The sequence below is a fragment of the Accipiter gentilis genome, chromosome 14, assembly GCF_929443795.1.
Source record: "Accipiter gentilis chromosome 14, bAccGen1.1, whole genome shotgun sequence".
NCBI classification, from domain to species: Eukaryota; Metazoa; Chordata; class Aves; order Accipitriformes; family Accipitridae; genus Astur; species Astur gentilis.
In genome coordinates, this window is record NC_064893.1 from 32,359,638 (window position 1) to 32,375,857 (window position 16,220).

The 16,220-nt window shown below is 45.2% G+C and overlaps 1 protein-coding gene across 3 annotated transcripts in view; it reads right to left on the reverse strand.

Annotated features, from left to right (window-relative positions):
* Positions 1-3,916: 3,916 nt before the first annotated feature.
* The window catches only part of DNAJC5 (DnaJ heat shock protein family (Hsp40) member C5), a 37,199-nt gene continuing 24,895 nt past the window's right edge, over positions 3,917-16,220 (reverse strand). For all 3 annotated transcript variants that reach the window (XM_049816512.1, XM_049816511.1, XM_049816513.1), the window contains 3 exons: positions 13,709-13,922; positions 11,857-12,028; positions 3,917-11,094 (listed from right to left, as the gene is read on the reverse strand). In XM_049816512.1, the coding sequence (XP_049672469.1) occupies positions 10,991-11,094; positions 11,857-12,028; positions 13,709-13,922 (490 nt within the window). In that variant the 3' untranslated portion in view covers positions 3,917-10,990. The remainder of the gene's footprint in view (positions 11,095-11,856; positions 12,029-13,708; positions 13,923-16,220) is intronic.

Here is a 16,220-nt window from a genome sequence, read left to right on the forward strand (position 1 = left end):
CCAGGTCTCCCCAAAAACACTGGAGCAATCTTAGATTCATCCCTGGGTGAAAGGCGCCGGCATAAAGCACTCTGAGTGGTGCAGCTCCCGCCTATCCCGCCCGAGGAACTTTGTTCCTCGGGCGGGATAGGCGGGAGCTGCACCACTCAGAAGTTGTGGGAGCACGTGGACACACACACACACACACGTGCATGCAGGTGAAAAACCACCATCAGCTGCCCAACAAGAAGTGAGGTTGCACAAACAGCTCCCGGTATCGGGATGGGGCAACATGTGCTGCAGAGGGGTCCACGGTCAGTCCTGCAAGAGGGTCTTGAGTTGGTTGGGATGTGGAATGGGTGATCGTGTCCCACCACAGCCCATCAGCAGCCTGTGAGGGATCAGCATCACCCATGAGTGATCACCATGAGCCCATTATCATCACCCACGAGTGATCAGCGTCACCCACGAACCCATCACCATCACCCATGTAGCCAGACACCGGCATCCCACAGGCACTCGAAGGTCCCTCATCCTTCTCATCCTCCTTCCAGGGCTGTGCTAGCAGCAGCTCTGGTGCCGGCAACCAAAAATATCCTGGAGAGCAGCCCTGGGTCTCTCAAACCAAGTTTGATCTTCTCTGAGGCTGGTGGTTACATGGGACAAAGCTTCTCCTCGCACTGCTAATGCACCGTGATCGCTTTGTGGGCTGTTGGTTGTAAAGGTACATTTTCGCCCATTATGAAAAAAAGGCAAGGAATATATAAAAGCAGTAATTACTGCAAGGAAAGGGAGGAACAGTTTGTTAAACCAGAGACAATTACACACAGCCTGAGGCAGCCGGAACAGCTCAGAAGCACTTTTAACCCTCTCCGGAAAGCTGGGGCCTCGCTGGGGCAGGAGGGGGGGTCTGGGACCAGCTGAGCTGAGGCCCCCAGACCTGGCAGGAGGAGGAGGAGAATTTCTGCTGCTTGCCGGGAGCCGGCAGCAGCCTAAGGCAAGTCAAGTGTTCAGGGGGTGGCCTGGAACACGAGTGGGGGACAGCTGGGTGTGTGGGTCCATCCACGGGGGGCTGCACTGGGGACGGTGGCTTGGCAGGCACTGGTGCCTTCTCCTGCCTCGTCAGGGACGCGGCACCATCCGTGGGTGCCAGCGAGCTCCAGCCGCAGCAGCCCCGTGTCCTCCGGCCACAGAGCCCTCCCGGGGCAGACACGGCTTTTACAAATGGGATTTGCTTCGAGCCCCAGGCTGGGAGCTGCGCCCCGAGACCCAGCCGGGGCTTTTCCTCCTCCAGTATCGCTGCGAATAGTTCCGAAAGCCACCGCTTCCTGGCCTCGCAGCAAGTTTGCGCCTTTTAGTGTCACAGCTGGTGGTTTGGGATAAGGTTTAATGAAACCTGAGCTTGGTGGCTCTCAGAGGAAGGCGAGCATCCGTGGAACAACTTTCCTGACGGTGCATCAGCAGCAAGAGCATCGCAGCCCCCCCCCCCCAGGGGGTCCTGGCCCCCTCCCTCCTTATGCTGTGTCCTGCAGTGAGGCATGGACCCCCCCCCCCCCCCCCCCCATCACCTCAATCCCCCTTCCAAAAACACAGCCCCGTGCTCGGAGCGGCCGTTGCCACCACGGGCTGTGCGGGGACCGCTGCCTGCCAGCCCTTGCCCGTGCTGCCGGCATGGGGCTGCAAAGCAGCACTGGGGCAAGACAGAGCTGAACTGGGTTTGGGGAAGGCTCCCAAGCACAGACCATCGTGGTGGGAGGGTTTGCTCTGCTGCATCTCCTGGGGGAAGGAGAAAAAGTGTCCTGGGGGTCCCTCTGCAAACCGCAGGGTCCTCGCTCTCACCTCCCCACGGCCGGCTCAGCCATCCCAGCCCTGGGTGACCGACCAGGGGTGGGCATGGGGACAGACAGGACCTCTGACACCCGAGGGACATCGGAGAGGGGAGAGCCTGACCCTGAGACTGCACCCCCCAGCCTGGCAGCTTTCCCTAAGGTCTTCTCTGCCCCAGCAGCTTTTTTCCTCTGCCCCTCAGCACCTTTGCCAAGTGAGGCCACAGCAGTTCACGGTCGATGAGCCAAACACCGGGCTTCAGCGAGGGATCGCTCCAGCCCCTGCTCCGTGTCACCACATCCTCTCCCCTGCCCAACCACCCTGAAGCCCCTTCCTCTGCGGTGCCGTGGCCTCAGCTCGGAGGATGGCTCGGGGTGGTCCCTAAGAGCCCAGAGAGGGACCAGAGGCTCTGGATCTCCTCCCGCTCATCGGTGACCCTCTGCATCCTGCGCTTCCTTGGCCCCTCCTGGCTGGCGTACATGGTGCCGAACTTCACTCCCAGGGACCCCAAGAGCACAATTTCCAGCTTGTGCCAGCTGGGATGAGCCAAGGACACGCTGCTGGCGGGCAGAGAGGCAGAGCATCCTTCAGCTCTCGGCACACAGGCAGAGCATCCTTTGGCCATCAGCACAGCGGCCACTGTTTGTATTTAGCATTTCAAAGCGATGGGAAATCAAAGGTGCGCAGGCAGCAGCCGGCCTCAGCCACGGCAGCGAACAGCCCGGCTGCGGGGTGGGAGCTCAGAGCCTGCCCACGACGAAGGGCTGTATATGGGTACTGGGTTTCATCCCAAGTTGGGGCGAGGATGAAATTCTTACACCCAAGTAGCCCGTGATACAAACCTCAAAGTGACATGTAAAGGGGTTTAATTTGTTATGGGGAGGGAACAATGAAAAAAATAACCAGAAGTCTCCAATAGAAAATGTCATTTTATCTAAAGAACCAGGCCCCAGCTCAGTCACCCAGTGCCCCAAGGACAGTGCGGCCAGAAGGTGCCTGATGAGGGGATGCTTTTTCCCAGCAAAAGGCATCCAAAACTGTCCCTGCTGGGCATGGATGTGTCCAACCTCAGCGTTTTGCTCGCTGTGCCCTGCCTGCACTCCTGCCATGAGTAACCCTCACCAGGGCACGGTGTGATGGGAGCCCTTCCTCGGTTCTCGGCACAGCTGCCCAAAGCCACCGACGTGCCCTGTGGCCCCGGCTCCAGGACATGGCTTGGCTTTGGCACAAAGGGAGGGTGGTGGGAGGCAGCTTCCCCCGCTGTGAACCATCCTGCAAGGCAAGGGGTCGGAGCAGGACCCAGCACAGCCCCCCCCGGCTACGCCGAGGCCGTACCGAGTCCTGCTGGGGAGCACGCGCGGAGTTGAAACGTGATAATTTTGTGCTTACCTCCTTCTGGTGGATTTCCATCAAAAGCGGAATTAACCTCTTCAAAATGAGTGATCCCAGGGAAGCCGTACGGGTAATGGAAGCCACTGGTGCTGGGGCAGGACTCAGGTTTACGCTGCCTCAGTCCCCACCTTGGCTTGGAAACAAGCCTTGTAGCAGCCTTCGGCACATCTTTCACTCCTCTCTGCTTCTCTTTCTCCACCAGCAACACCAGGAAGCAAAACCAGTCTCTGACAATGCGACCTTCTTCAGAAAAGCGTATTTTCACTGCAAACAGACAGACCTCCACCAAGGCCGGAGCAGCCGGCCCCTTCCCCAGCACCCTGCAATCATTTATCGCACCACCTGGCAACTATAACTTGTATTTACACCGCAAATACCTGCCACAGTCCAGCATCACCTTAATGGGCTTTGGCCTTTAATGCTCAAAAAATGCTGGGGAGCCCACGGCGGGTGCAAGAGGTGCCAGGAGGGAGCAGTTGCAGTCCCTGTCCCAGGGACGCCGCATCCATCCGCACAACCAGAGCCGAGGAGCTGCCGGGCACCACGGCGTGCCCACCCAAGGGACAGCAGGAGACGGGAGACCTCTCCCACGTCCCACCCAACTCCACGCATGTCCCCCTCGGGCCGTGCAGAGCCTTCCTCTTGTGGCGAGTTAAGATAGGGAAAGAAAAAGCCGATGTGCATTTCTGCATTGAAAACATTTATTTTACAACAGTGGTTTCAGATAACTTAGCAATGTTTATTTTAGTTTATATTCAGACATACAATACACAAATTACCATGCTAAAACAGAAAATAATTCCTTCTGCCGTAACTGCGTGTATGTACAGGAGCTCAGTAGTATCAAGTGTTACAATCCACAAAGTTCAAACAGCCACATCTACTTACATACAGTTCAAAGTATGGTCCTTTAGTAACATAACAAAATATATATATGTCTATATTATAATTACTTTTCAGATGCATTTATACTTCGATTGTGATTTGGTTTTGGTTTTTTTTTTCTCTACAATTTTTTTTTTTCTTTTTTTAAAGATGGACTCCCCCCACCCCACCCCGCCCGAGTTGAAGTACAGTGCAAATGCAGAACGCATTCTCTCTCAGCGTCCTCAGCTCCCTCAGGCTTCATAAAGAGGCCAATACAACCAAACCCCATGATGAATTACTTAGTTCAGGGCCTTGCTCACATGCAAAATGAATATAAACCGCCTCGGATGTCTGCGATAACACAAACCAAACCATCCACGCCCAGCCCAGAAAAGCGGGCGAAGGCGGGGACGAGCGGAAGGAAGGAATGACAGTGATGGGCTCAGGCGGCACGCATCCAGGCGAGGAAACATCAAGTGTTCGGAACTTGGCAAACCTCAGAGTTCATCTACCGTGACGGACACAAACAGAACTTCAAATGTGTAAGCGATAAAGGAATCCCCCCCCCAAATATTCCCCTATTTCTGCCATGAAGCAGAACTGCCCCCCCCCCCCCCCCCCCCCCAGTGTTTTGTATGTCAGGCAACAGCCCCTGGAACGAAAGGCCCGAGGAGGGCCAGCTGCAGGCTTGACCCGCTATGACTGGAAGTGATTTGGTGGTACTCACACATACGTTGGCCACAATCATTGTGCCTTTACACAGATCGCTGCCTAACTTCAGTTTTATGACTTGCAATAACTCCAAGTCCTTATGAATCCCACCTGCAAGCACTGTTAAGGGAGTAACCGGAGCAGGCCGTGCAAACACGCCACATTGTTCAAGTGTAAACTCACTCGAGCAAGGAGGGAAGACCTTGGGAGCAGAAGATTGCTTTTCCTTTTCAAACAGCACAGCTCTCCCGCTTGTACTACCCGTTTATTTATACAACAGGATCCTTCCACCGTTTCCTTCACCAGTCATTTAACCTGACTGATCTTGTTTGGGTTTTTCTCCTGCAGCTGTAAGGAAAAAGCACAATTCTGGACACACAAAACTCAAACATTCTGCTTGTCTGGCTGAGAGTTCATAGCAGTACTTTGAGCCAAATTTCATGTTTTTACCACCAAAGAAAAAACAGCAGCAAGTACTAGGTGCACACCTGTTGTATAAATATATACATATGTGCATATATACATACATACACACACATGATGTTGCAATCCAAAGCTACAGCGCGGGTTTGGACCTTGCTCTGTGAGCTCATCGAGTCCCACTTTGGAGAGTACAATGTGGTGAAAACGAGTATAAGGAAAAAAACCCAAATCAATGTGTTCTATGACACCTCTAGCGATGAGCACATCGACCACATTTAAAACACCCCACGCACCAGCCTGCACAAGTCCAAGTCATTCCAGAGATGGCCCCTTGCCCTCCTCATTACCGTCGGGTTTCCCTTCCTTCCTCCGAAGGAAAGCCGGAGCAGGCAAAGCCCAGCTCCAGCCAGAGGGGCCGGGCACAAAGGGCACCTCGCGGAATTCAAGTAGATCGTTAAAATTTTTGGAAGGGTATGACAAGCAACCGCTCACAGACTGCAAGAGTACACCCACATGGCTGGCTGTGGGGGAAAGGGAGCAGAGAAGACAACAGCACTTGAGAATGAATGGCCATTTTATATAAGAGCTTCCTCTATACATATACATATATATATATATAACCACCAGAAATTCCCAGCGTCTATCCTTTTAACAAAAAAATTAACTGTGCATGTAACGTTGGCATTTGATTTCCAAACGAAGGTTTGTCTTCCAGATTGACGGCATTTGGCTTGTGCAAACGTCAAAGACAGACAGCTTCCCTCACACAGTTTCTTCTCACAGTAAAGAAAGCAACTTCTTGGAAGGAAATGGGAATTTCAGTCTTGCCGAGTCCCAGACAGCACATAAGCCTCCCAGCGCAGGACGAGGAGCAGCCCATGGTTCTTGCAGGACTTGAACACTGACAAATTTCCTGCCACCTTGTTAGCTATCAGTTACATTTCTTTCAAGATACTTTAAGCAGTTGTTGGTGTAATGATACACTACAAACTAGATGATTTCCACTATAATACAGAGAAGCGGCATCAGATGATTAAGCATGTTAAATTTATACCAACCTTACACTATAAACACTTGTACTGGGGGGGTTACGTTTCAGCGCTCTAAGATTAATGCGTATTTAAATAGCATCCAGAATTATTAACATGAGGCGGGGGCTGCAAAAGCCTCCCTGACCACCTTGCAAGAACCTCCTGTTAAAAATGACGCCAATACCCAGTTGCATTGGGTAGGAAAAACCTGCAGCACAAACACATTTCCTAAATTATCTGGAAATGTCAAGAACACCGAAGGGCACCAGACAGACGAAGAGCACAAACTAGTTGAGAAAAGCAGGTACCTCTCTCAAGGAGTGTATACGATACAAATGCTCTGATATAACCCCCCTGAAAGCACACTGGTGTCCCTCTACACCACACAACACAACCGCTTTACAGATGGGACAGGAATATCTTTCCAGTCGGGCTCCTGCCCTGGTTACACCTGTAGTGTTTATAGGCTGACACGAAGGGTTTGAAGACTGTACTCCCCTGACCACAGATCCACTGCAGGACTCGGTCTTTCTCAGTACCGTGCTCAAGCCTTCCTCCTCAACGGGCGTTTCTGTTCAGACTGCAGGCTGTGCTCACCCAAATCTCAAAGAGCATCACATTTTAAGAACACTATGAGCACTAATATCTAAAGCAGTTTAAAAATATTACAAATCTAAAAATAAGACTAAAAAGGTAACATGGCTCTAAAACATCACTGCATGGAATCAGCAGAAATCTACACCCTATCGGACGCCACTGAGGTTTACATAAACAAATTTATATACAGATAAATATTTAAGAATTTCCTACAAACATCACTAACAAAATGAAACTGGCATTTAACGGGTGCAATGCCCCTTCATTCACTTCAAGTGAAGCGTACAATTGGTTGTACTACAGTGCGTTGGGGATTTCCCCATCCCCAGGGAGGACGGGGCACTGCAGGTCCAGCACCACCTCCTTCTCCAGCAGCTTGGCCGCAGCCGGGAGGGATGGTACCTGAGCACTCTCTGCAGCGAGGCAGTAGCTTTCCCTACTCACCCTAAGCTACGAATGGCTCTCCACGCAACACAGATCGGGAATAAAGTCAGTGGTCCTAAACACCAGCCAGCAGAAGCTCTCCAGATCAGATTCTCCCCGATACTCCTCCTCGTCAGGAGGAGCTACAAGTGCTAAGAAAATTGGTGCTGAAGAGGTTCGATGAGCTAGATGGAGGTGGCTGAACTACGGAAACAGAGGTCTCAGGCAACTTGTAAAAAATGATACAACTTTTAAGAAACAAAACAAACAAACAAAAAAGTCAAAGCTCAAGTTTTAATTCTGGCAACACGCTGAACAGAGATCAACAGTGTTCAGGTTTAATTTTGGAAGGAAACATTCTGCATGTAAGCCAGGTAAGGGGCTGCAGTGCCTGCAATGCTGTGCTATTGCAGTTCTGGTGGGGACACTGCAGCTCCATCCGCCCAAGCTCAGAACTGCTGAGTGATTTTCTGTGCCAGATTTTTAACCATTATTTCCAATACAACTTTGCATTTACTAGGATTCAGCTTGGCCATTTTGAAGTGCAACTTATGTTAGAGCCTGGGTTACTCTTCTACCTCACCTACAAGAGCAGAAAAAAAGTGGGCTTTAACCTACTTATCTTCCAATTACACAAGTTTTGTTTGAAAGAAGCAATGTTTAAATAGCTTTCTTATATACTTCAAGAAGAACTACATTAATACACAATAATCTTAAATTCAGAGATTACAGAGTAACATGGGCAAACTTAAAACAGTTTCAAAACCCATGAATATTCATCTAAAAATGTGTTTTCCTGTCATTCCTTGTAACTGGGATCTTAGAGTAGTTTCCCTTGGAGTATCTAACATCATTCTGGCAAGTAACAGCATACAGACTAATTTACTATTCACACACCACCCACAGATGCAGCTGAAAGGAAAGCAGTCTCTTTCAAACTCATGCCTTGCTAAGCAAAGAACTAAACCAGCCAATTTATCCTGGATGTAACCTTTTCCCAAGCAGTGCGAAACAACAGGTAACGGTATCGCCTCTAACCCTCATTTGCTGCCCACATTTCGGTTCTGATGTCAGGAGCCTGCGGAGCGACTCCAGGTGCACTACAGCCCCCCCTGGAGCCACAACCTCCTGCCAGCCTTTCTAGTTCAGTGGAAGTAGCCCAGAGGGGTTAAATAATAAGAGAGTGTTATTCCAGCTTAACACCGACAACCAGCCCCCAGCCTCGGGGGTCACAGCTGCTCCACAGCAGAGCAACAATCATCGAAACAACTGGCTTTGTGTTACCCATCTAGATGAACACGGGGGCACAGAGTACGACAAACAATGGAAACAGCCTCTCCCTCATTCTACCAAGTCACTCTGACCAACTCTGCTTATTTACAAAGCCCCCCAAAACCCCCTAACACTATTTCTTTTTTACCAAGAACATAATTTGCACAGATAAGGGCAATTTTAACCAGTGAGTTTTTAGGGGAGAAAGCCTGCAGAATTCAAGCATACTCCAGCGTGCAATTCAACATCAAGAACAGGCTTCAGGCAAAATCTACAAGGACAGCCAATGTGACATTATTTTTTTAAGCTTAAAAAATTGCTTTTCATTCCAAGGGGTCAAACAAAGACTTTAATTAAATAAGGACCTCAAGCCAAATCATACACAACTGTCCTCAAGGCCACCCAAGAGAGTTTTCCAGACAGAAAAAGTTAAAAGTATCTTCCAGTAAACCACCAAGTTCCAGGTCTAAAAGGACTATCAACGAGGAAAAAATGACTTAAGTGTGCTACTGAAATCTAGCCAGTTAATTAAAAGTAACATTTCTTCTTGAATTTTTGGGACCTGATGTGGTATCACAAGCATGCTTATTTGCAACAAGCTCACATGCAGGCAACAAACATGTGCTTGTACCTACAGCTACAGGAAAGTCTGATTTTGCAAACATTCCTCACTTAGCATTGAGAACGGGTTAAGAACATTTTCTTCTACCTAGTACGTTTAACGCGGTTTCATGTCAGATCTCACGTGCTCCATCATTTTTGGCTCATGCAAAGATAGTGTGAAAATATATTCTGAATGATTCTCTGGCAGGAGAGTCGCCTTCCTTTTCTGGTGGTTTTCTTACAGACTGACAGTGCTTTACCCCATTCAAAAGTAACACCTGGATCTTGTAAGAGAGCAGCAAACACAGGGTGGAAAACTGTAAATAGCCTCTCAACAGAAACAGGTGAAAAATGAAAAGGGGAGACAGGGGATACAAAATACAGTTAGAGGCATTGTGATACAAAAACCATAAAGATCAAAATTAAAGAGGCTGTAATTAACTGCTAAAAGTGCCAAGTGTAGGTTCTCTGGTAGCTGTTCTAGATCCTGACTTTCTATCATCTAAAGCAGGATTATTAACAACAAAATATACCAGCAATTCAGTAGCTGCCTAAAATGCTTTTTTTAACAGTTAAACCTCAATAAACCACAGTTACCAGAGCAGTATTCAAACATGATTTGGTTTCACAATAGTACAGGAAACCTTTCAATGGTTTCCCCATAGTTGTTCTGAGGAAAAGAAAAACACTGGTGTAAACAAGTCTAAATGCAAGACAATGTGCAAATTATACAATATAAACACAAAGAAAGATGTTTTGTTCTTAAAAATCCATTTAAGTACTCCTCAAAGATGTTCATAAGAAAAGTAAAGGGCTAGTGTATTATAAAAGCTTTAAAAAAAGACACGTAATACCCCATTTGTCTATTAAAATCTCAAATTATTAGAACAAATTTTTTAAAACCAATTTTTTTAAATGTTTATGCTGTTGCCTACTGTCTGCATTTTACTCACTTGCTCAGTGAAAACCAATTAACAAATTTCACTTTAAGATTCTCATGCATTCAAAAAAAAAAAAAAAAAAAGCTGCACGATTTGGTCTTTAGCATTTCAGGAAAATGACTGAACTCAAACCAAAACAGAATTGTGCTTGAAGTTAAAATCCCAGTGCCACCACCAAATAAGCCCATTCACAGTTGGTTTTGTGGCAAACTACAGTTTGTGGTTATATTGTCACTGAAGATCGCCTTACACGTAAAGAGCTGTTTCATCAATTGGAAACTCTCCCTTTTTATTTTTCAAGGTAGATTTATTTAAGCTGAAAACCAGCATTAGAGAGAACTCCAGCTCTGCAGGACTGGCATTTTTTGGTTCTTGGCTTTGTAAACTTGCTTAGGTAACAACGCAGGAATAGAATGAGGAATAAAAGAATTGGTTTGTTGCACTCAAATGAAAATCATGGACTTTTAAAGGTATTTGACAGCTCAGCTGTACGGAAGAATGGTGGCTTCTGTGAAACACCTTAAATCTCATTTTTAGGCCAGTACCACTGCTTAAAATGCAGAATGTCTCCATCACACTTATATTGTGACAACTCAATACATTACATCACAGACATTTAACATAACTCCATACATGCTATAAAAAAAAAAAAACAACGGGGAAAAAAAAGGAAACAAATAAGACCGTAGCTAAACTGCTTTAAATACTGCATGCTACAGCACTTCACGTATCATCAAGATACGACACTGAAAGGTGACAAAAGGCTGAAGGGATTACAAAATATTTTCGGCAGGTTGGAAAGCTGCCTTCTTACTGTGGCAGAATTATTCCCCCTCCCCATTCTCTACTTCTAATGTTCATGAATCTAGTGTTGAGTTGGCCATGTATTTTTTTAATCCATTCTAATTACAGTGTTTCCTTAACTTAATTAAATCCATCAGTGTGGTAGCTGGGGTGGGAGTCAGCTGTGAGCTGGGTTGTCTCTGTGGCTGATGCTGGCTGTATCACAATAGGTGCGTCTGAGGCCTCTGAAAAGCGAAGACAAAAGGCTTAGCACACTAAGGAAAAAAACCCAGCATTGTATGTTTTGGTAAGCATAAGTTACATCTCCCTAAAACGCATTGATAACAATTTTACACTCCACTAAGAGCATAATGTTAATTTACTGTTTTTCAGTCCACACACAATACCATTCAACTCAAATCTACATGTGGAACATTTTTATATTTCCTTCTTCATGTAAAAGCAGCTGATCCTTGCCCACCATTCAGCAATGCCTGTTAAAAACATGATCAGAGCATACACATGGCTCTACAATTTTTTAAATGATTGGTTTAATTCTGCAGGAATAGCATTATATCTTCATTAACAGTATCAGATACAGCTGCTAGGGTAGCCGTCCCATTTCCTTTACATCTGACGCAGTTAACAAAGCCGCCTTGACACCCCCTATCCTTTGGGGTAAAAGAGCCCCTTTCTATAATCACACGTGTCTGGCTGGTATGTTACTCCAGCGACGTGGGAAAGAAGCTAAATGACGGTCATCACCTACTGCTCTGAAGCCGACCCCACCAAGTTCAACAAAGACCCTCCAGGACTTTTCAGCAACCGTATCTCTGGTGTTGGCGTCACCCACATAACTCCTGTGTCACAAGTATTCCCTTACTACCATCTACAATCCAAGACCTGTGCTGATCTCTACAAAGCAAGCGCTGCTCCTCAACCAGCACACCAAGCACTCTGTCAGAGACTGATGGTTATTCCAGAAAACTCACAGGGTTTTTACCTACCCCTTTCATCTGACTGCAACTGTGCCTCCAAGTCCTCTGGAGAGACGTAGTATTCCTGCTCTTCACCCTCAGGAGGTTTAGGTTTACACTTCCCACAGCAACAATTACAGCAGCAGCACAGACAGCAACAGCAATAGCAGCCTGTGATGAGCCCACAGAACACAAACAAGGCCTGCAGAGGACAGAAGACAAAGAAATATTCATAACCTGTGCCTACCACGCCACGATCACCGAGTTTGTGAGACTCAGATACAGGAACCAGAGACCAAAAATACAGCAATGTAGACACAGAACTTACTAGCTAGTTTTATACTTCATCACCAAGATATATTTAAAAATATGTACAAAATATGGCTGCAGCTTCCAACATTTTATACTCAGGTGAATACTGCCAACCTGGTTTACTCAAAGAATTCCTGCAATTTAGGTTTAAAGTGAACTATTCTGCTACCTCTGGAAGAAGATACAGGTCTAAGAAGTGTATCTGTATTAAAATCCAGAGGTACAATAGTTTAGGACAGATTGTAGCATGCATAAATAACCCTGGAAAAGATTTATGCTAGCTAGTTGATGCACAGGTCGCGATGTAGCTACAGCAGGGACTTTGATCTACCCAGGTCGAAGGCGTGGCTGCAAAGCTCACCATACCGAAGTTTGGGGTGCTGAGGTTAGATGCTACCAATACGTGACCAAGGAAACTCAAAGCTAGTCAAGCCTGCCAGGTGCTTATCACAGTGACAATGGGCAAAATTAAAATCCTCATATAGGTCACTGCACAATTGTTTGAAAAAATAATTTGAAAAATAGCAAACAAGCACACTGATAAAACTATTCTCTTACTGCAGGGGAATCAAGAGGTGGAGATAATGCTGGCAAAGGGTAGAAAAATGAACCCATGAAATGAAATGCCAAGACTAGGAAAAGGTTTTAATCACCCATAAAGCACTGTGAACAACATCATGTCACTCAAGTAAGCTGGTGCAGTTATGATTTCATACTTCAGTTTCATAGTCACACTGTCTTTTACTTACTACTTTCTGTGCAAGCAGACTGCAGTAACATGAACTCCGAAATGCAAAAGCCTGGACAATTTCGGTATGAGAAATGTGTAAATGTGCAACACATAGGGGTTTTGCACTTTTGAGTAAATGTGGTGATTTTAAAATGTGTTACTTAAAAAGACAGAAGCATATTCTGCTTAAAAATAGTTCAGTAAAATACAGCAATTCCTTGGTACTGACAGAAGACTCCTAGAAGGCATCTATACAATAATTGTTACGTCTACTGCATGCATGCAATACTTTTGAACAGCTTTTTGCCTGCATTTGTGAGGAAACATGAGCTTGCAGTGTAATTTTGGTATACTGGTGATGCTCTTTCTGCTGCACGAGAAACAAGGATAGGCAAGTGAACAAATAACCTGCAGTCTCTCACATCAGAGAAGAGCTGAAGAAGTGACATTTGTTCAGGGAAGCCTCTGAGTAATTTTGTAAGCATACTTCTAAAGACAATCTCCTGTGTTAGCTCAAGTTCACAGTCAGGACTTGTTCTGCAAAATCATTTAGCAGATACTACTAGAAAGAATACCCCCCCAGATCTTCCTCACTTTTAAATCCACTAGAAGGGTCCAAGATTCTCTTAGTAATATAAGTCTTGCTTATTAGGCCTGAATCACTGAAAGGTAACAGAAAAATACTTCTGAACTAGAGATGGCAACACAGTAAGAGGTTAATTACCATGTGTCAGAAATTCAGCAATTTCCAAAAGTAGAAACAAACACAATTATCAAATGAAGCTCTTCAAGAGTTTTAAATGCCAATCCAGGATAACTTCTCTTTGCACTTTTATTTACCTTTGCCCACCAGCTGGACAGCACGAAGTACGTGTTCACATTTTCTTCACCAAACTGCTCTGCTACATACAGACCCAGAGAACCATACTTATCGTAAATGTTTCGCTTTGTGGCATCGGTCAATATTGCATGTGCATTATTGATCTCTTTAAATTTTTCTGCTGCCTCTGGGTTATCAGGGTTTTTATCAGGATGGTATTTCAATGCCAGTTTCCTGCAGAAAGAGAAAAGAGATTATTATAGATTAAAAACTGCGATTTGGGTTCCTGGTTTTTGATATTATTTTTTTTTTATTCCATAGCCTGTCACTGAAGGGAGACTTTCAAGTTCCAATTGGTTTCCTTCATCTGTGATTCAACTTCACTGATGATTCTCCCTTAGATGATAACAAAAGGCTACAGCAGTATCTAACTTAACAACTTCACTGATGATTCTCCCTTAGATGATAACAAAAGGCTACAGCAGTATCTAACTTAATTCACAGGACTGACTTCAGACTGTTAGATTTGGCGCTCAGAAATCCAATGGAAAAAAAGAGAAACATTGAAGGAAAGTAGTAGCCTTTTTTTACCCCTCAGCTCCGGCAATTTCCACCAGTAAGTTTTGCTCCTGCTAAAGCAAAGGCCAAGCTAACAGAAAAAAGACACAGCACAAGTCTAAGATGTCATACCAAACACTAAATAAAAGCAAGCTACCACAGCTAATCCGCAGCATCTAAACACAAAAATAGAACAGACAATCACTTGTGGTTAATTCACCAATTCCTGTGCAGGAACAAAGTACTTTTCAGTTCATGGCCTGCTAGAATAGAAAACACTTCAGAGTTTCGAGATACCAGGAAATCACAACGTACCTCCCCTAATCATGCTACATCTCTTACAGCTAAATGACAGCAGTTTACAGTCCCCAGAGGTATTTGAGCATAGCACAAAAAAAATATCAGATTAAACATTGATAAATTTGCTAGTTCTGACATGGCCCAGGCTATTTATAGAAACCAATAGAAATAACTGGCCAACACCTCCTTATAAACAGAAAAAATGTGCTCCCAAGTAGAAAAATAATACAGAATTGTATGCCACACCAAAAAAGGTACTTGACCTCCTACAGAAAATTACCACAAAGTGCCATATTTGAGAAATACACTAGAAGCCTGCAGATGTTTACACATGTCAACTTTGCAGTGGGGAAATGTTTAGACAAACATAAAATAAAGATTTATGCAAGCACACACGTGGATGCGCATGTAAATATATCACAACATTCAAACAATAAATTGAGTGAGCACTTGAAACACTCAAACTGTGAATGATGCTGCTTGAGTAAATAACGTCCACAGCTGCCACTAACGCCATAGCCTCAGTAAGGACTGAAAATTACAGTTTTTATAATTAGAGGGAAGGGCTTAGCTACTATTAGGCTGCAATAAATAAATATTTTTAATTTCCCATTTCCTACATGTACACAAACCCCATAGGCCACAGGCCAGCAAAGAATGTTCAAATGGAATGAAAACAAGAGGTGGTCAGTCCTCCTTTTGTAAAGGTGCAGCAGAGGAAACAAGATTAGATAAAGGTTCAGGTAAGTATGAAGCAGCGACATTTCACCCTAGGATCTAGTTGGGTCATTCCTCCAAAGGAAAAACTGTTACAGATTTTTCCCCCCAAGAAAGTAAAATTATTTTCCAGTTGCTAAGGCTTGAAGATTACAGATTCAAAGTTCCACTTAAAGATTTTAGGAAGGCACAGCTTATTTTTGAGAATCTGTGGAACCAGTTTATTCATCGACTTCACCATATAGTTGCCATTAGTATTAAGACATAACTTTGAAAGGGAAAAAGTTCTGGTAAAGTTTTAAAGACTAAAAGAAAACAACTTTGAAAAAGAATATCCTCATGTAAAGATTACTACTGACACCTAGTGTAATGTTAAATACATTGCCACTTGTCAAATAGTCTGCAAGACTGCAGCTCATGCTTAAGGTGAAGCAGCAATAGCTTTTAAGCAGATTTTGGGGTAATGTGGCAAGGGAAGATGTTACAGGACTTTGTTTTTTGTTTTTATTTGGTCAGTATGAAGTCACTTCATGCATCTAACTCTATAACAAAAGAAATAAAGAAAAAACCCTCTTTAAAATAGTAACTCCACAAGGAATAAGAAATTTTGAATGGATTTTTAGAAAAAAGTCATTGTTGATACTCAGTCTTCATCCTTATTTGCATCTTTAATCTATACCCCACTGTGCCAGAATTGGAAACTATGGACAAAAGGGCAGTACTGCACATCTGTGATCCCTGTAAGCCAGACACAAGGCTACGTGACATGAAGAATTTAACTCTGATTACACTGTCTTAAAATTCTGTTCAACTGTGGCGGGTTGACCCTGGCTCGACGCCAGGTGCCCACCAAAGCTGTTCTATCACTCCCCCCTCCTCAGCTGGACAGGGGAGAGAAAATATAACAAAGGGCTTGTGGGTTGAGATAAGGACAGGAGAGATCACTCACCAATTACC